Source organism: Canis lupus, chromosome 1 (assembly GCF_003254725.2).
Source record: "Canis lupus dingo isolate Sandy chromosome 1, ASM325472v2, whole genome shotgun sequence".
NCBI lineage: Eukaryota > Metazoa > Chordata > Mammalia > Carnivora > Canidae > Canis > Canis lupus.
The window spans coordinates 70,226,107-70,252,643 of NC_064243.1; the positions used below are offsets into that span (position 1 = coordinate 70,226,107).

The 26,537-nt window shown below is 39.0% G+C and overlaps 1 protein-coding gene across 13 annotated transcripts in view; it reads left to right on the forward strand.

Annotated features, from left to right (window-relative positions):
- The window catches only part of ZNF510 (zinc finger protein 510), a 42,408-nt gene extending 22,179 nt beyond the window's left edge, over nucleotides 1-20,229 (forward strand). For 8 of the 13 annotated variants that reach the window (XM_025423058.3, XM_025423056.3, XM_025423059.3 and 5 more), the window contains 3 exons: nucleotides 4,897-5,023; nucleotides 5,364-5,459; nucleotides 7,649-20,229. In XM_025423058.3, the coding sequence (XP_025278843.1) occupies nucleotides 4,897-5,023; nucleotides 5,364-5,459; nucleotides 7,649-9,345 (1,920 nt within the window). In that variant the 3' untranslated portion in view covers nucleotides 9,346-20,229. Of the gene's footprint in view, nucleotides 1-4,871; nucleotides 5,024-5,363; nucleotides 5,460-7,648 lie in introns of all 13 variants that reach the window. The other 5 variants (XM_025423065.3, XM_049115589.1, XR_007413654.1 and 2 more) reach the window with 4 other exon arrangements.
- Nucleotides 20,230-26,537: the final 6,308 nt, after the last annotated feature.

A 26,537-nucleotide genomic window follows, 5' to 3' on the forward strand; every position in this document is an offset into this window, starting at 1 on the left:
AGTGAATGGCTTCTCTGTTAATGTTTCTTATATGGCAGGTGTACTAGTGACAGATTTTCCCAGTCCTTGTTTATTTGGGACTTCCATGATTTCTTCTTCACTGTTGCCAAATGTTGAAGTCCTGATTGATAGACTTTCCTTTCATCCTTTAAAATTTGTTATACCACTGTCTTCTGGTCTCCTCAGTTTCTGATGACAAATCAACTGTTAACTTTATTCAGGAGCATTTAAAAGTGATAAGTCAGTTCCCTTTTGCTGCTTTCAAGATTCACTCTGTTTTTCTGCCCCTTTTCCTCTCTCCTCCTCCTCCTTTCATGTGGATATTGCTGTATTTGGATATTTGATTTTTTCCCACAGGTTCACTGAGGCTTTTTGTTCATTTTCCCTGCTTTTAACTTTCTGCCCTCAGATTGTATCATCTCACTAGGTTTATATTCAAAATTGGTTCTTCATGTTCAGATCTACTGTTAAGACTTCTAAAAAAAAAAAAAAAAAAAAAAAAAAGACTTCTAGTGAATTTTTCACTTCTATTACTGCATTTTCATACTTTGGATTTCAAATATTCAAATTCTGTTATTTCAGAATTTCAGCTTGCTTTTTCATCATATATATATTATTTTCTGTCTATGTGTATCCTTTATTCTGTGAAAATGTGTTCTTATACCTTTTTTTGTTTTTTTAGGTACGGTTTTCTTTAGTTATTGGTATATATTTAAGTTTATTGAAAGTCTTTGTCTAGTAAGTCCAGTGTCTGGACTTCCTCAGAGACAGTTTCTACACTGTTTTATACATAGTTTTGGGTTTGTTTTTCCTATGTATGTACCATACTTTTTCATTTGTTTGTCTTAAATTTTTGTTGAAAACTTGACATTTAAAATATATTGTGTTGATTTATCATCATAATATCACTCCACCACAGCTGTCATTTGTTTAGTGACTCTGTTGAATGGATTCTGTACAACCTATATTCTTTGTCATGTCTGGCCACTGAAGTCTCCACTCTATTAGCTAAATAGTCAGCTGATAATTGGACAATGATTTCCTTAAGGACATGTAACCGGTAAGGCTCTAATCTTTGCCAAGATGTATATGTTGGGGCATCCCTTCAACAGTTAGCCTGGCATTTAACTATTTTGTATTCACCTTCACTTTTCACAGAGCCTCAAGGTTAATGAGAAGCAAGTTTAGTACTTTCTCATAGCCCAGGGCATATGTGCCACCCTGTAGATTCCCAGAGAGATATCTGAGCTTTTCAAAGCCCCTTCTGTATATATCATGCTTCAGCTTTTCCTTTTAAGCTTTTTAATTAGACTGTTGTTTCCTTTAATTGTTACAAACTGCCTGAGATAGCTATGATGGTAAACAATATCTCATGAGTTTTTTTCATTCTTAACTAATGTCATGCTCCCCAGAGAAAATGCTGTTTGCAGTGGGCAAGCTTTGAGTTATGTGAAATGAAGACAGCTATATGAGTGGGATGTTCCAGGGAGCTACAAGACAAGTCAAATAATGACAGTTCTCTGAGGCTTATCTTCTAATTTAACCTCAGTTTTAGGCACTAAGAATTTACATCTCACCATTTAGATACTTTATTACTTAGGAGAGATAAAGTAGATGGGTCTGGGCAACATTTGAAAACTATGTGCAACGGGACACAATCAATACATTAAGTTATTTGTTGTTGTTGTTTTTTAATAATAAATTTATTTTTTATTGGTGTTCAATTTGCCAACATACAGAATAACAATTGCCAACATACAGAATAACAACATACAGAATAACATCCCGCCAAGTGCCCCCCTCAGTGCCCATCACCCATTCACCCCCACCCCCCGCCCTCCTCCCCTTCTACCACCCCTAGTTCGTTTCCCAGAGTTAGGAGTCTCTCATGTTCTGTCTCCCTTTCTGATATTTCCTACCCATTTCATCTCCCTTCCCTTCTATTCCCTTTCACTATTATTTATATTCCCCAAATGAATGAGAACATATAATGTTTGTCCTTCTCCGATTGACTCATTTCACTCAGCATAATACCCTCCAGTTCCATCCACATTGAAGCAAATAGTGGGTATTTGTCATTTCTAATGGCTGAGTAATATTCCATTGTATACATAGACCAGATCTTCTTTATCCATTCATCTTTCGATGGACACCGAGACTCCTTCCACAGTTACTTGTTTTATTGGCCTTTCCCTAAATAAGCAATATATCTATATATATATGAGTGGATTTAAGCAGTGACTATTATTTCCCTACACTAGCACGTAGCACATGGGGCAGGAAAGGACTTCCTTGAATTTCTCCCCCAGTCATCTCTGTGAACAGACTAGGTTCCTGGAGAAATTTTCACTAAAAGCTAGAAATCACACTATGTCTGTGACACACACCACCCCCTCAGGGACTTCATACTCTAACATTTGTGCACATGTGGCCTTTAGCAGGTTGTTAACATTTTTCTAGCTTTATCTTCCTTTCATCTTATATGAAGTTTGGTAGCATATGGTCCAGTAAACAAACAAGCAGGTCCTGATTCTCCCTGCAGATACCTGTCTCTCTCCTGATTCAAATTGTTAAGCCATTTCATTTCTCTGATGAATTAAAAAAAAAAAAAAAAAAACCTTCATTTTTCAATCTGCCTATCTTTGCTTTTATTGTAAGGATGATAGTATTGCTCTTTTCAGCTCTCTACATCTGAGCTAAAACCCAAAGCTACACTGTATGATTGTAGTCTTTTCTAATTTGATGAGACTTACTGTTTTTATTTCCAATACGCAAAATGCACCAGAAAATGATTTGTTATAATTAGGTTATCCTATATGTTTCAGTTACTCAAATTGTTATTTATATCATTTAAACCTTCTGTACCAGTGATCAGCAAACTTCATCTGTAAATGTCAGATAGTAAGCTTTATGGGAGATACAGTCTTTTTGGAAATATTGAACTCTATGGTTGTAGTGCTGTAGCAGTCATAGATAATATATAAACAAATGAATGTGACTGTGTTCCAATAAAATCTTACTTACAAAACAAAACAAAACAAAACAAAAATGAGCAGACCAGATTTTCCCTCTTGGCTGCTGCTGACCCCTTTCTAAATCTCTATTGGTGTTTTCAGTCAGCTTGCCCTGTGAGTTGTGTTAAAATTATTTATAATTAATTATGGATCCATCTCTCATTTCTATCAACTTTGTTTATATATAGTTGATTCTCACTATTCTCAGGGGTTTTCTATAAAATTGCTGTGATCACTAAATTAGCAAATACTGAATCATTGCTTCTAGAGTAAAGACAAGGTTAAGTTCCTGTGTTTCTAGTCACATTTTGGTCAACCATTCAACATACAAACAAGGTTGTATGTTTAGCTTAGCTATAGTCTAAGAGCAGCATAATTAATTCTCAAAATTTATCTAACACCCTTGATCTCTCTAAGGCATATCACAACCTTCTTGCACTCAGGAATACTAGACAGCATATCTGCATTACATGGGTGGAGGAGCATTTTAAAAATGAAAACACCAAGCAAAAGCACAAAAATGCAAAGAATATGATAAATAGATTGCAAAACAGACATTTGACAAAGCATTATCCTGTTCAGCTCCAGCTGGGAAAATGTGTTAGACACTCAAATTTTTTACCTTTCTCCAAGTGTCCATAAATATTACAAAGTCATGAGTATTGAGGTTAGTAGTATATTTTAGTGAAGTGAATTTACAGATACAGCACCTGCAAATAATGAGAATTGACTGTATTTAGAAGCTAAATTTTCAAATGCATAACAATTTATGTTTCTTACATCTTCTGTTAAAAGGATCATAAATAGTTACCATTTTATTTTTTTAAAAGATTTTATTCATGAGAGACACAGAGAGAGAGAGAGAGGCAGAGACACAGGCAGAGGGAGAAGCAGGCTTCATGCAAGGAGCCTGACGTGGGACTCAATCCCGGGTCTCCAGGATCACACCCTGGGCTGAAGGCGGCACTAAACCGCTGAGCCACCCAGGCTGCCCAGTTACCATGTTTAATGATAATTTCTTACTCTTATTGTTTTCATAGTAACATAACCACACCAACTTTCTTTTGGCTGATAATTATGTATATTTTTTTGATCTACATGTATCCCTCTCTGTTAATTGTGTTTTCTCTGTTGTTTTTAGTCTTTCCTTTAATTGATTGGATAGTCCAAAAGTTGGCAAATCTTGTCTGTAATGGGTCAGATAGTTTTGATAGTCATAAGATCTCCAATAGAATTACTAGACTCTGTGGTTACAGCACAAAAACTACCATGAACAGTACAGAATGATTGGGGTGGGTGGGTGGCTATGTTGCAAGAAAACTTTATTTATTAAAGAGGTGGCAAGCTAGATTTGGCCACAGGTCATAATCTGTTGACTCTTACCCTAGAATATGCCCAGGGTAGATATTAGGGTGTTGGATAAAAATAGTAGGAAATTTATCATTTTTTGCTTAAAAAGTTTTTTTAAAACAAAGTTCAATATACTTATAGTATGTGCAGAGAACTCATAAATATATAGAAATTAAGTTATAAACATTTTTACTCATTGAATACCTCCAAAATGTAAGTTAAAGTTAGATTCAAAATAAGCATTCTTTATATTCATTTTTTTAAAGATTTTATTTATTTATTCATGAGAGACACACAGAAGCAGAGACATAGGCAGAGGGAGAAGCAGACTCCCTGTGGGGAGCCCAATGTGGAACTTGATCCCAGGTCCCCAGGATCATGAACTGAGCCAAAGGCAAATGCTCAATCAATGAGCCACCCAGGTGCCCTATTCATTTGTTTTAAATTCTTTACAGTAAAGTTAAGAATTGTTTTTATGAGTATGTCACCTAATTTTGAACCCTTCAGATTGAACAGAAGTGTACTGTTACAGGCATCAATATCATTCAAGGATGTGACTGTGGAATTCACCCAAGAGGAGTGGCAGCAAATGGGTCCTATTCAAAGGACCCTATATAGAGATGTGATGCTGGAGAACTACAACAACCTAGTCTCAGTGGGTGAGCATATAAATATAACTTACCCTCATCACACCATATTGAAGGCATTTCCTTTTTATGCACTAATATATATGAATACTTTATTTAGATTTTAATGTCATTGAGGCATTTCATTCAGGAGTATAAAATTAACTAAGCCTCTTGAGAAATAAGAGGAGTTGTCAACTCCACATGATGATTTTAAATCAGGATCTTCAGGGTGCTACTTCTGAAGCTGTATCTTTTTACAATTAAGAAACCAAAAGCTCAAAAAAAAAAAAAAAAAGAAAAAAAAAAAGAAAAAAAAAGAAACCAAAAGCTCATCATCTGTCCTAAGTACTCCATTGTTCTCTGTCTACAGGGAACTGCATTTTTAAACCAGCAGTAATCTTCAAGTTGGAGCAAGGAGAGGAGCCTTGGTTGTTGGAGGAAGAATTCTCAAACCAGAGCCACCTAGGTGAGTTACTAAGCACTAGCAGACAGAATTCTCTTGGGGTATTTAAAACTCCAGAAGGTCAGTTTAGCAATAAACACCTTTGTATTTCAAGACTTTTTCTTTTAGGCTCAAAGACCAAAAAAGCACCAATCAAAAGAAAATGATTAATAAACCTGACTACATAAAAATTGAGAACTTTGTTTATAAGAGATACTATTAAAAAAATGAGAAGAAAAAAAAAAAGGATGAGAAGACAAGCACAGAGTACCAGAATATGTATATAGTACAAGTATCCTTGAAAGGATTAGTATCCTGAAAATGTTAAAACTTCCACAAGTCAATACAGGAAAAGGTGGCAACCCAATTGAAAAATAGGCAGAAGACTGAACAGGAACTTTTAAATGGCCATTAAATCTTGGAAAATATGTTCAAGCTCTCATTAGCTTTCATGGAGTTCAAAATAAAATACAAAGCAAAAGGATAAACACAGTATGAGATGAGATTAACATTATGGCAAAGCCAAATCCTGATGGGGATATGAAATATTAAAGAATCTTTCTGATGGAAAATGTAAACTGGTAAAACCCCTGTGTTACCAAGTCAGGTTAAAGTTTTATATAACCTGTGAGCAAAGAATTCTTTTCCTAACTATATGCCCTCCCAAAAGGCATGATTGTATTCCCTAGGATGAATAAAACAATATTTATGGAAATATTGATTGTTTTTGTTAAAAATTGAGTTCATCAGCAGTAGATGAAGAGTTATATTCCTTCAGGGAAAATTAGGTACATAATCTTAAAAGAAACCAAACAATGTAAATATGCATGTATGGTTATATTTGTGTAGATGTCAGAAATGCAAAACTCAATTACGTTTTTGGGAATTCATACATTGATGGTAAAACCTCAAAAAAAATCAAAGAAACAATTACATAAATATTAGAAGCATAGTCAACTCTTAAGCATGAAGAATTGTAACTAGGCAGAGATAAATAGGGATTTTTGCAGAGCCATTTTTGTGTTGTGTTTCTGGGCATGTTTTTTTTAAACTCAAGTTAACATACAGTGTAGTATTGGTTTCAGTTTGACATTGTTTCATATTACACTAGTGTTAACTCTGTACTGTTAAGTTGCACATATAAGTTTTATGCAGATATAAATTATGTTTCATACTTAAGAAAGTGAAGAGATGAACCAAAAATAATAGATGGTATTTACAACTCCTAAAACTCTCAAAGGACAGCCATCTATAATGCATAAATTATTTTGACTTTCTTAAGTGCCGTTTTTGCAGTAAAGCCTTCCATGATATCCCATTTAAAATCATATCCCTTGGAGCACTTCAATGGCTCAATTGGTAGAGCATGCAACTCTTGATTTCAAGGTCTTGAGTTCAAACCCCACACTGGGCATAGAGCCTACATATATACATGCATACATAAAATACATGAACTCCTCATATCAAATTAAAGTGTGGAAATTTAGGATGAGATGATCAGGTTCACTTATCATTGAATTTTGATAAAATAAAGGTACCAAAGCAGAATTGAGCAGCAAATCTAATTTAGTTGCAAGAAGGATTTTCCTTTTGTCAGTTTTATATTTGTTTGTACTTCCATGACTTATTACTATGAGATGGATTAGATCCTGAGCTGCTTCATTTAATCATGAGGAAAGTTGAAATCAATTTTGATTTGATGTTGAAGGATTGAATAGAAATAAGAGATATCAAATTGGAAGTAGTAGACTCTTGAGTAGTCTATCAGTATATCCTAGGTAGCATAGGACTATAATATATTTCCTCAAAGCAAACTCTTCCCCTGTTGGTCCTAATCTATCAGTGTTCATTATCTCCTAATTATTTTGTTGCTGAACTTAAGTTTATATAGTTTTGTTGTGTTCATCCCATTATCTGGTTTTCCTGTTGCTCAAAATAACCACTCCTATAAAGTCTAATTTCTATTCTTTCTCCACCTCAGTTGGAAGGGCAACTTATCACAATCCAAAACAGATAGGTATTTATTACCAGCTTCCGCTCTCATTTTCACTATACCAATACGTTTTTTAAAGAAGGGTGAGGACACACACACACATAAATTATTTCATCTTGGAAAACGAAAAAACAAAATACAATATAGGTTATTTGTCTATAGGTCCCACCCATAATAAATGTAAGATTCTTAAGATGTTTTCAATTTATCTCTGTTTTAGAAGATTACAGAGATGATGACCTGATGAAGAGGAACAAGAAAATCAAAGATAAACACTTGCAGGAAATAATATTCATCAATAATAAACCATTGACTGGAGAGGAAGAGGAAGTTTGGGGAAAACAATTTAATCTGCACATAGCTCCTGTTTCAACAAAAATGTCCCATAAATATGACTCATGGGGAGTAAATTTGCAAAAAATTTCCCAATTTGTCATTAATAGTAGAACTTACCTAACCAAAAAAACAAATTGCTATAGTGTATGTGAAAATTTGTCTTTCAAAATTAAGTTTGAGAGAACTCATACTGGAGAGGAATTTCATGAATATAATAAAAATGGGAAAGCTCTTAGTTATAAGGAAAATCTTCCTGAGAATCAAAAGTGTCAAACGTTGGAGCAAGCTTTTAAATATAATGCAATTGGAAAAGCCTTCTATGATGAGGCTACTTGTGTTACACATAAGAGTATTCATACAAGAGAAAAATCCTATAAAGATGATGAATGTAGGGAAAACAAAAAAACAACTATCTTTGACTGTAAAAGAACTGGGATAGAGGAGAAATACTCTCCTTTTAACCAATATGGGAAATCCATCTGTGAGAAGTCAGCTCTTAAGGAATATAGTAAGTTTAACATGGCTGTGAAACAAAATGAATGTAATGCAAGTGGAAATAATTTCAACAGGAAGTCACACCTCACTCAATTTCAGAGAATTATCACGGAAGAGAACCCATTGGTGTGTAATGACAGAACACAAACTGAGGATAAATCCTCTGAGTATCATAAAAGCAGGAAATCCTACCAGATATCAGCTCACAAAGTACACCAGAGAACTCACTCTGAGATAAAACCCTATAAATGTAAAGAATGTGGTAAATCCTTCTTTCAAAAAGGACATCTCATTCAACATCAGAGAACTCACACAGGAGAGAAACCATTTGAATGTAATGAATGTGGAAAAACTTTCTCCCAGAAGTCACACCTCAGTACACATCGGAGAATTCACACAGCAGAGAAACCCTATAAATGTAATGAATGTGGGAAAACATTTGTCCAGAAGTCAACCCTCAGGGGACATCAGAGAATTCATACAGGAGAGAAACCCTATAAATGTAGCGAATGTGGGAAAACTTTTGTTCAAAAGTCAACCCTCAGAGATCATCATAGAATTCACACAGGAGAGAAATCTTTTCAGTGTAAAGAATGTGGGAAAACTTTTGGTCAGAAGTCAAACCTTAGAATACATCAGAGAACTCACAGCGGTGAGAAAACATATCAATGTAACGAATGTGAAAAATCCTTCTGGCGAAAAGACCATCTTATTCAACATCAGAAAACACACACAGGAGAGAAACCATTTAAATGTAATGAATGTGGGAAGACTTTTGCCCGGACATCAACCCTTAGAGTGCATCAAAGGATTCATACTGGGGAGAAACCATTTAAGTGTAATGAATGTGGCAAAAAATTCGTCCGGAAGGCGATCCTTAGTGATCATCAGAGAATTCATACAGGGGAGAAACCTTTTCAGTGTAATAAATGTGCAAAAACTTTTGGCCAGAAATCAAACCTCAGAATACATCAGAGAATTCACAATGGGGAGAAATCTTATGAAGGTAATGAATTTGGAAAATTATATAAGAAGTCAACTCTAAATGTTTGCCAGAGAATTCAGGGGGGTGGAAAACCCCATTGATAGAATAACTATGGAAAATCCGTATGGTTGAAGGACCAAGCCATTTGACTCCAGGAAACCCACACAGGAGAGAAACTATATAAATATGAACGTAGGAAGAATTTTATCCAAAAAGCAATCCTGAAAGGATATCAGAGAATACACATAGACTGATAATTCTTTTAGGATACTATGGAAAGCCCTTTTGAATGAAGCCATGTCCTTTAAATAACTCACACAAAATTTCCAGGTCTCCTTTTGCTCCAAGTAGGGCTTTGGGACTGTGGATTTTCATGTTTTATGCCACATCCAGTCATGACAAAAGACCTCGCTGATGAACTACTAGGATGCTGTCAGAATAGAGTGGAGATGACCCAGGACAACCTGAAGTATCATGTTGTAACATGGCACAGCTTTTACAAGGTAAAAGCCAGGGTGCCTGAAATGTACAACAAAATTCTCGTTCATATCTTTACTTTTTGAACATTTTGTGATCAAGCAGTAAGCTTGTATTCTGTTGAGCTCTCACATATTCATGTCTGTTTCCTTTTGAACATAATTTAGCCATCCCTCTGTTGGGGAGGTAGAAAGTTACTGTGTAAGCCAAGCTTACATCAGTCAATGGGTACAACACTTATTAAAGGGTTGGTGTTGTGAGGAGTCTCTCTAAGATCATCAGAGAATTCATTTAAAAAAAAAGCTCCCTTCAGTGTAATGAAATAGATGCCACCTGTTAAAAGGCTTTCAGTGAACCTAAAAAGTTGAAAAAATTTTTGGTTGAAATGTGAGCACAGCTTATGCAACTAAAGTAAATACTTGTTTAATGCTTTGAAGCTGCTCTCCCTTCACGCTTTGTTGTACCTCTCTATGCCCCAATATCAGCTGTTTCAAGGGAAATAAATTTTCCTGACTCCAAAGGGGACATATATTCATTGGCACCCACCCAAATATTTGGGGGAACTTTAAGGGAGAAGAGAGGCTCAAACTTTTATGGTTTTATGGGATACAAGTGCCCAAGTCAAAATTTTACCACTTTACGTGGAAGTAAGAAGTATCTAGATTTAGAAAATGCTGTTAGGGCAAGGGTTACAGTAGGAGGGGGTGAAATTAATGTGGCCCTGTGAATAAATGAGGCCTTTAGGCCAGTGCTGTGTACTGTGGTTACATCTAAATATGAAAGTGTAGTAGGAGTGTGGTATATGTCATATTTACCCTTCCCGTAAGTCAGAAGGGATTCTCCCAGCCAGGAAGAGTTGTGTGTAAAGAAAATACCTTTGAGTTCCCACAGCCCTTAATGACCACTTTGGGCTTCAGTCTCTGTGACTGGTCATTCTGTTGATTGGAATTTCTGGCAAAAGGAGATGGCCTGGAGGTGGGGGAAAGGGTAGTTTGACTTGATACCCTAACAAGTATATTTCTTTTGTAAAGCAACTGTTAGCTTACTCTTGGACTCTATACACTAGACACCTGACTCAGAGGAGCTTCTGACTTGATATTCCAATTTTAGAGTGTGTTATCTTAACTGGCTAAAAAGATACAGAGGATACAAGCCTTGTGTAAAATGCACATGGTATATTTAAGAATACAGCTGTACTGGTCCCAACAGTATCTCAGCTGTATGTCGAATTGTAGCAAAGGAAACTTACCATCCATTCTGCTGCCTGAAGCAAAGCTGCTGGCTTGGTAGGGCCCTTCATTCATGGAAGTTACTTGAACTGGGCCTGGTTAACTGACAGGCTAGTGGGCATCACTGGACACTGACTACTCAACTTCAGTGCCATGATGCAGACCTAGAAATTGATGTGGCTGCTCTCCTTGTGCAGGACTTAAGGATGTTCTCAACACTGGCAAATACTCCATTTGAAACTTTGGGCATTTTTACTGACTCTGGTCCTTATACTGCCTAGGTTTTTGACACACCAGTAGTAAAACTGCTGACAAAAGCACCCCTCTTTGGTGCTGTCAACTGTGGGAGGAAAGTCAGCTGCTGAGCACATCTGAGTTGTCAAACTAGATGCCCTTGGTGAGTGACTATTCTGTGATAACACTGGAATCAAGCTACTGAGCAAGACTTCACTACACTAATGGCCAGCATTGCTACCTGGATCCATCATCATACTGACAGTGCAAAATATTCACCATCCTAACTGCATACAAAGTAAAATCCTCTGTATCCAGTGCTCCCTTTGATGTCAATTGCCCTAAGAATCTACAGTCTTTTTCTTGTGTATTAATACCCAATTCCACATACCATTTGATAATTCACGCCTTTCCTACTGATTTTAAATATGATCACATACTAAATTGTCATTCTTAAAGACATTGCACAAGACTGCTCATGACCCAATCCCTACATTCTGTTAGCAACATATCCTTTTGGGATCAGGGCTGGCATATACCTCATATGAACTGAAATATTACAACTTTCTAGCCTGATACTGAATTTTTCACTGAAGTGTTTCAATCAGGAAACGAAGAACACCTAGAACTTTGGAAATAGAACATCACACACTAGAGCTGCCAACACCTTTGCCAAGATGCATCTGCAAAAACAGAGGATAATAACTAATTAGTGCTGTGTTCCCTGAAAATAATCAAGAGATTACTGTTTGCTCTGTTTTTATAATTAGGTGGAATATAAAGAAAGTCATTCATCTTAGAACTTTTTCTCAGTTTCTCAAAATATTTCAAATCATCCCCTTCATACTCCTTTATATATATATACTTTTAGAATTATGATTGGATTTGCTATTAAGTTCAAAATCATCTACCCAATAGGATGAAATGAATTCACATAAGTAGTCTGAGTCATTCATTGGAAGTCCAGGTGACAGTCCCATTATTGGGCACTTAGGCTTTATCTGCTGTCCCGTTGCTGGGTTAGGCCCAAGAACACCTCTCTGTGTAATACATTATCAACTGGAGACCATAGTCTATGCTACAGCCACAAAGGCTTCCTTCTCCCTGCCTGGCTGATCACCTTTCCAGCTTTTATTCCAACAGGTGGATGCCACATCTAGAGACCCTGGAAGAGTCCATTTTCTATCCTTGCCTAGTGAGGGTCTTTCTGCTAATTTTTAAAAGCCTTCATTTAAGGCAAGAATTTTAATGTTTTGTTTATAGTATATCCCAAGCAACTGAAACATACCCTCTAAATATTGGGCACTCAGAAATACTTGGTGAAGGTGGAACTGTCAAAATGAAATCTGAACATATTTTCCCTTGATACTGCAAATGATCTTTTAGGATTGTTCATCATATATTATTAATAGTTGACAATTATTGCTGTGACCTCTACTTAAAGACTCTTGTGTTTAGGATATTTTCAAAAGTTGCCTAAATGTTCTTAATATTCAGAATTATACAGTATTGTTCTTCAAATATTTGTCACCCAAAATAAAATTTATTTTTTTTTTTTTGAAATTTATTTTCTTGATTTTTTGGAGGGGGATCTCTCTATCTCCTGGATCTGAATGCCTGTTTCCCTTCCCAGATTAGGAAAGTTTTCAGCTATGATTTGTTCAAATACATATTCTGGACCTCTGTCCCTTTTGGCGCCCTCAGGAACCCCAATTAAACGTATATTTTTCCTTCTGAGGCTGTCATTTATTTCCCTTAATCTATCCTCATGATCTTTTAATTGTTTGTCTATTTTTTCCTCAGTTTCCCTCTTTGCCATCAACTTGTCTTCTATGTCACTCGCTCGTTCTTCCACCTCATTAACCCTCGTCGTTAGAACCTCTAATTTGGATTGCATCTCATTCAATTGATTTTTAATTTCTGCCTGATTAGATCTAAATTCTGCAGTCATGAAGTCTCTTGAATCCTTTATGCTTTTTTCTAGAGCCACTAGTAGCTTTATAATTGTGCTTCTGAATTGGCTTTCTGACATTGAATTGTAATCAAATTTTGTAACTCTGTTTCTGATTCTTTCTTTTGAGGTGAGTTTTTCCTTCTAGTCATTTTGCTCAGTGCAGAGTGGCCAAAAACAAGTTGTATTGGGAAAAGGAGAAAAAAGAAAAGAAGAAAAAAAAAAAGGTGGGGGAAGCAAACAGAAAACAAAAAACCAGGGGCAATATCCTCTGATTCTATATACTGTAAATCCCTCGACTTCCCCTGGAACTTTCCAGTGCTGCTTGGTCAATAACTTGCTTTTCCCCTGTCCGTCTAGCTGGTCTTCTGGGGGAGGGGCCTGCTGTGCTGATTCTCAGGTGTGAGCACCTGGGGGAGCTGCTCAGCCCCCTGCCTGGTGCATGGCTCACTGGGAGTTGTTTATCCTGTGAGGCCACTGTGAGGCTCAGTGGGGGTTGTTTATCCTGTGAGGCCCCAGGAGGAATAACAACAGTGTGGAGACCAGCTCTTAGCCCTGGAGTCATCTCTCACAGTAACCGCCAAAGCTCTCAGTCCCAGGGGCCTGGATGCTCTGGGGCGGGGCCGCCAGGCGGCAGGAGCATCCTCGCTGTTCTGTGCCCTCCTGACCTCTGCCTGTCCCGGGGGGAGCGCCAGATCCTGGGCTGTGTCCCCCGGCGCCCTGGGCTCTGGGGCCTATGCTGCTTGAATCGTGCTCCAGGGTGTTGCAGCTTCCGCGGGGAGCCAGGTACGGGCTGCAGCCCTTTAGGGAGCTTGGCCGCGAGGTGTGGCTCGCTCTCCCCGGGGCACAGGTGCTCTGTTACTGTCCCTGGGAGCCTAAGGGCATCCCCTCCCCTCCTGGGATCCTGCTCCAACTCCCTGCGAGTGCCTTTCCCTCCGGGAAGATTGGTGAAGCTCCTGCTTCTCCTGGCTGGGGCTTTCCTGTCCTGGGGGCACTCCCCAGGTGGCCTTAGCCTGGCTCCTCACGCGGCCCCTCCCCCTTGGATTTCTTTTATTTATTTATTTTTCCCATCTTCGACCTTGATAGAAGTGCAAACTCTTCTCACTGTAGCATTCCAGCTGTTCTCTCTTTAAATCTCAAGCTGAATTCATAGGTTTTCAGGATGATTTGAAAGTTATCTAGGTAATTTGGTGGGGACAGGTGACTTGGGGACTCTACTCTTCCGCCATCTTTCCTATCTCCAAGATGTCTGAACTAGATTTGATTTTATTTTTTAAAAGATTTTATTTATTCATTCATGAGAGACACAGAGAGAGAGAGAGAGAGAGAGGCAGAGACACAGGCAGAGGGAGAAGCAGGCTCCGTGCAGGGACCCCATGTGGGACTTGATCCTGGGACCCCAGGATCACCCCGGGTGGAAGGCAGGCACTAAACCGCTGAGCCACCGGGGGTCCCTGAACTAGATTTTAAAACAATGATTATAAACTAGCTGGGCTTGAAACACTAGAGAATCCTTTACTGGAGAAATTAAAGAACTAAAATCTAATCCGGCTGAAATTTAAAATGCTATTATTGAGATGTAGTGAAAATAGAGGCTCTAACAACATGGATAAATGAGGCAGAAGAGAGATTCAGTAATACAGAAGACAAAATGTTGGAAAATAAGGAAGCTAAAAAGAAGAGAGAAAGACTACCAGGTCATAAAGGGAGACTTTGAGAAATCAGTGATTACAAAAGCAAAATAAAATATGGATTATGGAGGTTTCAGAAGATGAAAGGGGAGGGTAGAAGGTTTATTTGAACAAATTATAGCTGAGAACTTCCCTAACCTGGAGAAGGAAGCAGGCTATTCAAGTCTAGGTGGTATAGAGAACCTCCCTAAAAATGAGTAAAAATAGATCAACATTTCAACATATAATAGTGAAGTGTGCAAATTTCAGGGAGAAAGAGAAAATTCTTCTTCTTCTTTTTTTTTTTTTTTTTTGAGAAAGAGAAAATTCTAAAAGCAGCTAGAAGAGTAGAAACAAGACTGGCAACAGACCTGACCACAGAGACCTGGCAGGCCAGAAATGACTGGCACAATATAGTCAATGTGCTAAATGGGAAAAATTTGTAGCCAAGAATATTTTATCCAGCAAGGCTGCCATTCAGAATAGAAGGAGAGAAGGAGAAGGAAACAAAAGAGTTTCCAAAACAAACAAAAACTAAAGGAATTCATGAACACTAAACCAGCCCGGCAAATACTAAAGAAGATGCTTCAAGTGAAGAGAGAGGTGAAAAGTAACAAAGACCAGAGAGGAACAGAGGCAATTTCCAAGAAGGGTGACTTTACAGGTAATACAATGCACTAAATTCATATCTTTCAATAATTACTCTGAAGATAAATGGACAAAATGCTCCAATCAAAAGATGTAGGGCAAGAGATTGGATAAAAAGAATAAGATCCATTAATATGCTGTGTACAAAAGACTCATTTTAGACCTAAAGACACCTCCAGATTGAAAGTGAGGGAGTGGAGAACCATTTATCATACTAATAAACATTAAAACAAAGCTGAAGTAGTAACCATCCTTATATCAAACTAGATTTTAAACCCAAGACTGAAGTAAGAGATGAAGAAAAATGTTGCATCATAATAAAAGGGTCTATCCAAAAGAAGATCGAACAATTATAAATACTTATGCCCCTAAATTGGGTGCAGCCAAATATATAAACCAATTAATATCAAAATTAAAGAAACACATTGATAGTAATACAATAATATCAGGGTAGTTTAACACCCCACTCACAGCAATGGATAGATTGTGTAAGCAGAAGATCAAGGAAACTAGGGCTTTGTATGACACACTGGGCCAGAAGGACTTAGATATATTTAGAGCATTTCATCCCAAAGCAACAGAATATACATTCTTCTCAAGTGCACATGGAATATTCTCCAGAGTAGATCACTTATTGGGTCACAAATCAGGTCTCAACTAGTACCAAAAAATTGGGATTATTCCTTGCATATCTTCAGACCACAGTGCTTTAAAACTTGTTATCACTCAGAAGAGAAAATTTGAAAGGAATACAAATATGTAGAGGTTAAGAGCATCCTACTAAAGAATGAATGGATCAGCCAGGAAATTAAAGAAGAATTTAAAAATACATGAAAACAAATGAAAATGAAAACAGGTACTTCAGCACCTTTTGGGATGCAGCCAAGGTGGTCCTCAGAGCAAAGTATATAGTAATACAGGCCTTTCTCAAGAAACAAGAAAAGTCTCAAATGCACAAGCTAATTTCACATGTAAAGGAGCTGGAAAAAGAACAGCAAATAAAGCCTAAACCCAGCAGGAGAAGAGAAATAATAGAAACCAAAAGAACAGTAGAACAGATCTATGAAACTAGGACCTGGTTCTTTGAAAGAATTAATAAGATCAATAAAACCCTAGTTGGACTTCTCTAAAAGCAGAGAGGACCTAAATAAATAAATCATGAATGAAAGAGGAGAAATCATAACCACCACCAAGGAAATATAAACAATTATCAGAACATATATTATAGGCAACTATATGCCAACAAATTAGGCAATCTGGAAGAAATGGATGCATTCCCAGAGACATAAATTGAAGAAATAGAAGCCTTGAAAAGACCCATAACCAGCAAAGAAATTGCAGCAATAAAAAATCTCCCAAAAACAAGAGTCCAGGAACAGCTGGCCTCCCAATGGAATTCTACTAAACATTTAAGAATTAATACCTACCTTCTGAATCTGTTTCAAGAAATAGAAATGGGAGGAAAACTTCCAAACTCACTATGAGACCAGCATTACCTTGATTTCAAAGCCAGACAATTCTGTATGTTGGCAAATTGAATTCTGTATGTTGGCAAATTGAATACCAATAAAAAATAAATTTATTATTTAAAAAAAAGAAAAAATAATAAAATAAAATTCCAAAACGAAAAATAAAAAACAAAGCCAGACAAAGACCCAATCAAAAAGAATTATAGACTAATGTACCTGGTGAACACAGATGCAAAAATTCTCACCAAGATACTAGTCAGTAAGATCGAACAACACATTAAGAGGATTATTTACCATGATCAAGTGGGATTTATTCCTGGGCTGCAATGGTGGTTCAACATCTGTATTCAATCAATGTGATACACCACATTAATAAAAGAAAAGACAAGAACCATATTATCTTCTCAATAGATACAGAAAAAGCATTTGAAAAAACACAGCATCCTTTTTTGATTAAAACTCTCCACAGTGTCGGGACATAAGGATCATACCTCAGTATCATAAAAGCCATATATGAAAAACCCACAGCAAATATCCTCAACAGGAGAAAACCAAGAAATTTTCCCTGAAGGTCAGGAACAAAGCAGGGATGTCCATTATCACCACTGTTATTCAACATAGTACTGGAAGCCCTAGCCTCAGCCATCAGACAAGAAAAGGAAATAAAAGACATCCAAATCTGCACAGAAGAAGTGAAACTCTCACTCATCACAGATAACATGATACTCTATGTTGAAAACCCAAGAGATTACCCAAAAATTGCTAGAACTCATAAAGCAAGTCAGCAAAGTGGCAGGATATAAAATAAATGCAGAAATCAGTGGCATTTCTATACACTGAGACAGAAGAAAGAGAAATTAAGGAATGATCTCATTTACAATTGCATCAAAAACCATACGATACCTAGGAGTAAAGTTAACCAAACAGGTAAAGGATCTATACTCTGAAAACTGTAGAACATTTATGAAAGAAAATGAGGAAGATTCAAAGAAACGGGAAAATACTCTATGTTCATGGATTGGAAGAACAATTATTGTTAAAATGTCTGTGCTACCTAGAGCAATCTTAACATTCAATGTACTTCCAGCAAAATACCATCAACAGGTTCATCTGAGTGGCTCAAACAACTGTCTTCACCTCAGGTCATGATCCCATGTTCCTGGAATCCAGCCCCAGAGAGTCTGCTTCTCCTTCTCCCTCTGCCCCTCCCCCTGGCTCATGCTCTCTCTCACACACTCTCTCTCAAATAAATAAGATCTTTTTTAAAATACCATCAACAGGGATTCCTGGGTGGTGCAGCAGTTTGGCGCCTGCCTTTGGCCCAGGGCGCAATCCTGGAGACCTGGGATTGAATCCCACATTGGGCTCCCGGTGCATGGAGCCTGTTTCTCTCTCTGCCTGTGTCTCTGCCTCTCTCTCTCTCTCTTTGTGTGACTATCATAAATAAATAAAAATTTAAAAAACTACTTTATAAAATACCATCAACATTTTTCACAGAGCTATTACAAATAATCCTAAAATTTATATGGAACCAGAGAAGACCCTGAATAGCCAAAGGAATGTTGAAAAGGAAAACCAAAGCTGAGGGCATCACAATGCCAGATTTCAAGCAGTATCACAGAGCTATAATCATCAGACAGTGTGGTACTGGCACAAAAACAGACACATAGGTCAATGGAGCAGAGTAGAGAACCCAGAAATGGGCCCTCAACTCTATGGTCAACTAATATTCGACAGAGCAGGAAAAAATATGCACTGGGAAAAGGACAGTCTATTCAACAAATGATGTTGGGCAAATTGGACAGTCACGTGCAAAAGAATGAAACTAAACCATTCTCTTACACCAGACACAAAGATACACTCAAAATGGATTGGAGACCTAAATGTGAGACAGGAATCCATCAAAATCCTGGAGGAGAATACAGGCAACAACCTCTGTGACCTTGGCCACAGCAACTTGTTGCTAGACATGTCTCCAGAGGCAAGGAAAACAAGAGCAAAAAAGAGCCACTGGGATTTCATCAAGATAAAAAGCTTCTGCACAGCAAAGGAAACTATCAGCAAAACTAAAAGACAACCTACAGAGTGGGAGAAGATATTTGCAAATGACACATCAGATAAGGGACTAGTATCTGTAGCCAAAATCGATAAATCTATAAAGAACTTCTCAAACTCAACACCCAGAAAACAAATAATCCAGTCAAGAAATGGGCAGAAGACATGAACAAACATTTCTCCAAAGGAGACCTGCATATGGCCAACAAGCACATGAGAAAATGCTCCACATCACTTGCCATCAGGGAAATACAAATCAAAACCACAGTGAGATACCACCTCACACCAGTGAGAATGGCAAACATTAACAACTCTGGAAACAACAAATGTTAGTGAGAATTCAGAAAAAGGGGAACCCTTTTGCACTATTGATGGGAATTCAATCTCTGGAAAAGCCACTCTGGTACAGCCATTCTGGAAAACAATGTGGAGTTTCCTTGAAGAGTTAAAAATAGAGCTACCCTATAACCCAGCAATTGCACTACTGGGCATTTACCGCAAAGGATACAAACATAGTGATTTGAAGGGACACCTGCACTCTAATGTTTATAGCACAATAGGCAAAATATGGAAAGAGCTCAGATGTCCATTGACAGATGAATAGATAACAAAGTAGTGGCATATTTATATACAATAGAATATTATCCAGCTTTCAAAAATAAGGAAATTTTATCATTTGCAACAACATGGATGGAACTGGAGGGTATTATGCTAAGTGTAGTAAGTCAGAGAAAGACAATTATCATATGATCTCACTCATAAGTGGAATTTAAGAAACAAAATAGAGGATCATAGGAGAAGGGAGGGAAAAATAAAATAAGACAAAATCAGAGAGGGAGGTAAACCAGAGACTCTTAACTATAGGGAGCAAACTGAGGGTGGCTGGAGGGGAGGTGAGAAGGGGGTATGGGGTACCTGGGGGATATGGCATTAAGGAGGGCATGTGATATGATGAGCACTGGGTGTTATATGTAACTGACAAATAACTAAATTGTACCCATGAAACTAATAATGCAGTATATGTTGTGTTTAAAAACAAAAAACAAAAAAGAAAAAGAAGAAAAAGACCATCCCAGGGGATCCCTGGATGGCTCAGTGGTTTAGCACCTGCCTTTGGCTCAGGGAGTGGTCCTGGAGTCCCGGGATCGAGTCCCACATCAGGCTCCCTGCATGGAGCCTGCTTCTCCCTCTGCCTGTGTCTCTGCCTCCCTCCCTCACTCTCTCTCTCTCTCTCTCTCTCTCTGTGTCTCTCATGAATAAATAAATAAATATTTTTTAAAAAGACCATCCTGTGAAGTTTTCATTTCAGGTATTGTACTTTTCATTTCTTGGATTTCCACTTTGTTCTTTAATTCTTTCCACTTCTCTGTGTACAGCTTGCATCTTTTTACTCATTATAGGCTTTTCCATATATCCTTGGACATGTTTATAAATACTTTCACTGCCCCTTATCTGCTAATTCCAACATCTTGATTCTTTTGGCTGTTTTTTTTTCTTAATTATGGGTTATACTGTTCCTCTTTTACATACCACATAATTTTTTATCCTATGCTGGACATTTTGTGTGATATATCACAAGGAGTCTGGATTATGTTGTCATCCTTTAAAATATGTTGTTCTGGCCTCCTGTTAAATGACTGATAAATCCTTTTGATCTCTTCAGGTTTGGTTTTATTCTTGATTAAGACAGGCTTATGTGTTTTCATCCCGACAGCATGGCCTTTTCTCAGTGTGGTCCATATTGCTAAGGTGTGACATTTCTGGACATCAACTAAATGCCTTGGGTCCTCAGAGAGGTCTCTCTTCTTTTTTATTTTTTTAAAGATTTTATTTATTTATTCATGAGAGAGAGAGAGAGAGAGGCAGAGAGACAGGCAGAGGAAGAAGCAGGCTCCATGCAGGGAGCCCCACATGAGATTCGATCCCGGGTCTCCAGGATCACACCCTGGGCTGAAGGCGGCGCTAAACCGCTGAGCCACTGGGGCTGCCCTTCTTCTTCTTTTTTTTTTTTCTCTCTCTCTTCTTTATCTGAATTGGACTTTTGCTTCCCCAGCATGACTCTTGATAGCTGAGGCTAGCTCTCAGCACTACAGCAGGCACTCCCCACTAATTCTGTGTTTTGAAAGAAACGTTGGAACATTTTCTTTGACGGCATTTGTCTATACAATATCTTTGAGAATATTTCTCCTTTCTGGAGCCTGTATTATGTACAGTGAAATTACACTAGAGAAGAATGTTTGGTTGCTAGTGAGTTGCAGGCAATAGAGTTTAGTTTTCAATGTGAATGATTCTAACAAAACTGTAGGTACAAAATGAGACTTCTTTGTAAGCCTTATAAGATACCACAAAAAAAATCACTGAATATCTTGGAGGAGTGGAGCAGCTTGGCTCAAACTCAATTTAATTTAGTTTAGTTTGGGGTTTTTAAAAAAATCTTATATGAGGTAGTTGAATTGTGATTAACTTTTTTTCTTTTTTAATTGTTTTGCTTTGTTTTGTTAGAGACAGGAAAGCTGTTTAAAGCAGTGATAATTGATAGTTGAGACTGAGGTTGAGGCACCTGACTGGCTCAGTCAGGACAGCCTGCAACTCTTGATCCCCAGGTTGTGAGTTTGAAACCCATAACTAGGTTCAAGACACAATCTTTAAAAAAAAAAAAAAAAAAAAAAGACTGGGGTGCCTCACTGGATCAGTAGGTCAAAGTCTGCCTTAGGCTTAGAACTGGATCCTAGGACCCTAAGATCAAGCCCCACATCAGGCTCCCTGCTCAGTGGGGAACCTGCTCCTCTCCCTGCTTGTGCTTTCGCTCTCTCTCAAATAAAAAAGAAAATATGAAAAAAAAGGGAAAAAAAAAGACTGAGGTTAAGAGCCTCATACAGACACTTTAGGTTTTATGTAGCTGATTTGTTTAGTTCAACTAGGAAATGTAACAGTACTCATTAGGTAAATATAGATTTAATACAATTTTATTTAAAATATTAGAATATGATTTGACAAAACACTGCAAAGTAATAGCCCAAGACAAGATTACTAAGAATTATTCTGAGGGGAGCTCCAGGGGTAGGAGGAGCAGCAGCTATGCACCCCACATCACAGAGTCTCTGGGTATCCTCATGCACCTGGTCTGCACCAGTGGGCACATATTTGCCACCATCCTCAAGAGGAAGGGCAGCCTGGCAGAGGGGCAGCTAAGGAACAGCCCAAGAGATCAGCGTGCTTGTTGGCCAAACCTGCTCCTATATAAGAGTGGAAATGATGCCAAAAAGGTAGCAGGAAAAGATAAAACTTCAGACAACAAAAAGTACAAAGAAGATTTACCTGGCAGAAAATGGAGAAACTAAAAACAAGGAGTCCAGCTCCTGGTGAACAGAAAGAAGCCTGGTCTGATTAATATCCTATACCTGGTCTTTCAGCAGTCCCTGTCTCTTTTCTTGTATAATCCAGAGGAATATTTTTATCAACTATCTTGTAAATGCAAGTTTTTTAGTAGAAGTGTGTTTAGAAGAAGGGAATCTGACTTCATCCCATTTTTTTAAGATTTATTTATTTATTTATGATAGACATAGAGAGAGAGGCAGAGACACAGGAGGAGGGAGAAGCAGGCTCCATGCCGGGAGCCCGACGTAGGACTCGATTCCGGGACTCCAGGATCGCACCCTGGGCCAAAGGCAGGCGCTAAACCGCTGAGCAACCCAGGGATCCCCTCATCCCATTTTTTAAAGTGTAAATGCTTTTTTTAAAGAGGTGAAATCATTTCTGGTTGTTTATTTTTTCGTAAAACTAGAAAATAGTGGGAAATTGATTTGGGGAAGCTTTCATTGTCTTGGGTGTTAGCTTAACATTCCATAGATGGGGTAGTTTTTATATACTATAATACAAAGCACAGTACATGGCAATTTGGAGTCAGTCATGCATTTAATATGTCTTCCATATTTTAAGTTACTCTTATTCCCATATTGTTGTTGGTAGAATTGTTTCCTAGAGAAAAGCATTCCTTGATCTTGGCTCTCCCTGTCAGAGTTTTGTGCACTTCGTAACATCTTGGTTGTGGTAATCCAGTTTTCCTAGTAACTTTGTTAATGTGCTGTGCAAGATTGAAAATTTGAGTATGTACTGTATAAGATATTAAAATGTGAATCAATAGAACTCAACAATGCAATAGCATATCAACATTTGAAGATATTGGTACTTGACATACTGTTAAGGAAACTTTACCTCCATATTCTAAACTGGAAAGGTCACTGGAATAACTTATTTTTATTTATTTTTTCAACTGTAAATGTCTTTACTACGAGACCAAAAGCAAATGCTCAAGACCCAGGTGGTGTGGAGGCAGCCTTCCAATTTGAGCAGGCTGCTGCATTTGGATCATATCCATACCAACTAACGCTATACCAGAGTTGTAAATAAGGAGGAAAAAACCAGAGCCAGCACTTCCAGTTGATAACAAGTGCTGCCAGTCAAGCCAGCAACCTGAGGACAGGTGGGAGATCAAGCAGCATGCTGCAGTTCCCAAAGACATGCTCTGCAGGCTGCCACAGCTCAGGCGTGTTCAGGGCAAGGCAGGCGGCCTCAGGTCTGCATGGGCATGGTGGGATCCCAGCTGAGTGTCAGCAGCATGAGAGACAAGAATCTGACAAGGTCCCTTCCTTAAAAAGCAAACTGAGCAATCCCCATTTTAAATGTGACAATGGCAACCCAAACCTAGAATAGGCATGGGTGTCAAATTGTTGGTAAAGAACTATCAAGGTAACTCTCATATCAATGAATTGTCTACACACGACTTCCTGTGAAATTCTGGGCCCGGGAAAGATGCCATAGGTATGAACACAATATAATTTTAGGAAAAGTAGGACTTTAGGTCAAACATATTTACACAAAGCCACTGTTCACTAAGGAGCCAACAAGGCAGACTGGTTTAAGTTCAATAGTCTGCTGGCTTGTTTTGCATTAAGCTTTAAAAAATGGATTACATTTCAAAATACAAAATTTGACACCAAGTAGAAAGGTATTTGCAGCTATGGGCACCGGGTCTCAAAACTTCCACCGGGTATAGGCATCTGCACAATTGAAGTGCTAGCAGGGAGGTTCCACTGGGAGCACAGGTTTATTAACATGATAGAGGGCTGGGGGAAGGGCCAAGAGAGGCACACGGAGACGCTCCAGGAAAGACACGGAAATAAGTTCTAGAAGATGGAATACCGGCCACAAAAGGAACAGCGAGACTCACTTTGTTCTTTGTCTATAGCTCCTATTACTCGATGTTCAAGATTCAGCTAAAGTATAGAATCTGAGGCGGGGCAAGATGGCAGAAGAGTAGGGTCCCCAAGTCACCTGTCCCCACCAAATTACCTAGATAACCTTCAAATCATCCTGAAAATCTACGAATTCAGCCTGAGATTTAAAGAGAGAACGGCTGGAATGCTACAGTGAGAAGAGTTCCCGCTTCTATCAAGGTAGGAAGACGGGGAAAAAGAAAGAAAGAAACAAAAGGCCTCCAAGGGGGAGGGGCCCCGCGAGGAGCCGGGCTGAGGCCGGGGCGAGTGTCCCCAGGACAGGAGAGCCCCGTCCCGGAGAAGCAGGAGCTGCACCAACCTTCCCGGGCGGAAAGGGGCTCGCAGGGAGTTGGAGCAGGACCCAGGAGGGCGGGGATGCCCTCGGGCTCCCGGGGACACTAACAGACACCTGCGCCCCGGGAGAGTGCGCCGAGCTCCCTGAGGGCTGCAGCGCGCACGGCGGGACCTGGAGCAGCTCGGAGGGGCTCGGGCGGCGGCTCCGCAGAGGGGGCTGCGGGACGGGAGCAGCTCGGCGGCAGCGGCTCCTGCAGAGGAAGAGGAAGAGTCTCCGTGCGGAGGGGGCTGTGTGGCACTGGGCGCCGGGGACACAGCCCAGGATCCGGCCTCCCCCCGGGACAGGCAGAGGCCGGGAGGGCCCAGGACAGCAAGGACGCTCCAGCCCCGAGCTGAGCAGATCAGCGGCCCCGCCCCGGAGCCTCCAGGCCCTGCAGACGGAGAGATCCGTGGTTACTGCGGGAGCTGAGTCCAGGGCTCCAGAGCTGGCCGCCGGCACTGTAGTTGTTCCTCCTGGGGCCTCACGGGGTAAACAACCCCCACCGAGCCTCACAGTGGCCTCACCGGATAAACAGGATAAACAACTTTCACTGAGCACTGCACCAGGCAGGAGGCTGAGCAGCGACCCCAACTGCTGACACCTGAGAATCAGCACAGCGGGCCCCTCTCCCAGAAGACCAGCTAGATGGACAGGGGAAAAACAAATTATTGACCAAGCAGCACTGAAAAGTTCCAGGGAAAGTGGAGGGATTTACAGTATACAGAATCAGAGGATACCCCCTTGTTTTTTGTTTTCTGTTTGCTTCCCGCCCCATTTTTTTCCTTTTCTTCTTTTTTTTTCCTTCTTTTTTTTTCTCTTTTCTTCTTTCTCTACTCTCTTTTTCTCCTTTTCCTGATACAACTTGTTTTTGGCCACTCTGCACTGAGCAAAATGACTAGAAGGAAAAACTCACCTCAAAAGAAAGAATCAGAAACAGTCCTCTCCCACAGAGTTACAAAATTTGGAATACAATTCAATGTTAGAAAGCCAATTCAGTAGCACAATTATAAAGCTACTAGTGGCTCTAGAAAAAAGCATAAAGGACTCAAGAGACTTCATGACTGCAGAATTTAGATCTAATCAGGCAGAAATTAAAACTCAATTAAATGAGATGCAATCCAAACTAGAGGTCCTAACGAAAAGGGTTAAAAAGGTAGAAGAACGAGTGAGTGAAAAAAAAAAAAAAAAAGAACGAGTGAGTGACATAGAAGATAAATTGATGGCAAAGAGGGGAAACTGAGGAAAAAAGAGACAAACAAAAGATCATGAGGATAGATTAAGGGAAATAAATGACAGCCTCAGAAGGAAAAATCTACGTTTGATTGGGGTTCCTGAGGGCGCCAAAAGGGACAGAGGTCCAGAATATGTATTTGAACAAATCATAGCTGAAAACTTTCCTAATCTGGGAAGGGAAACAGGCACTCAGATCCAGGAGATAGAGAGATCCCCCCATAAAATCAAGAAAAACCGCTCAACACCTCAACATTTAATAGTGAAGCTTGCAAATTCCAAAGATAAAGAGAAGATCCTTAAAGCAACAAGAGACAAGAAATCTCTAACTTATATGGGGAGAAAGATTAACAGCAGACCTGTCCACAGAGACCTGGCAAGCCAGAAAGGGCTGGCAGGATATATTCAGGGTCCTAAATGAGAAGAACATGCAACCAAGAATACTTTATCCAGCAAGGATCTCATTCAGAATAGAAGGACGAATAAAGAGCTTCCAAGATAGGCAGAAACTGAAAGAATATGTGACCATGAATCCAGCTCTGCAAGAAATACTCAGGGGGATTCTGTAATACAAAGAGGAAGTCCAAGGGAACAATCCACAAAAACAGGGACTGAATAGGTATCCTGATGACACTAAACTCCTATCTTTCAATAGTAACTCTGAACGTGAATGTGCTTAATGACCCCATCAAAAGGCGCAGGGTTTCAGACTGGATAAAA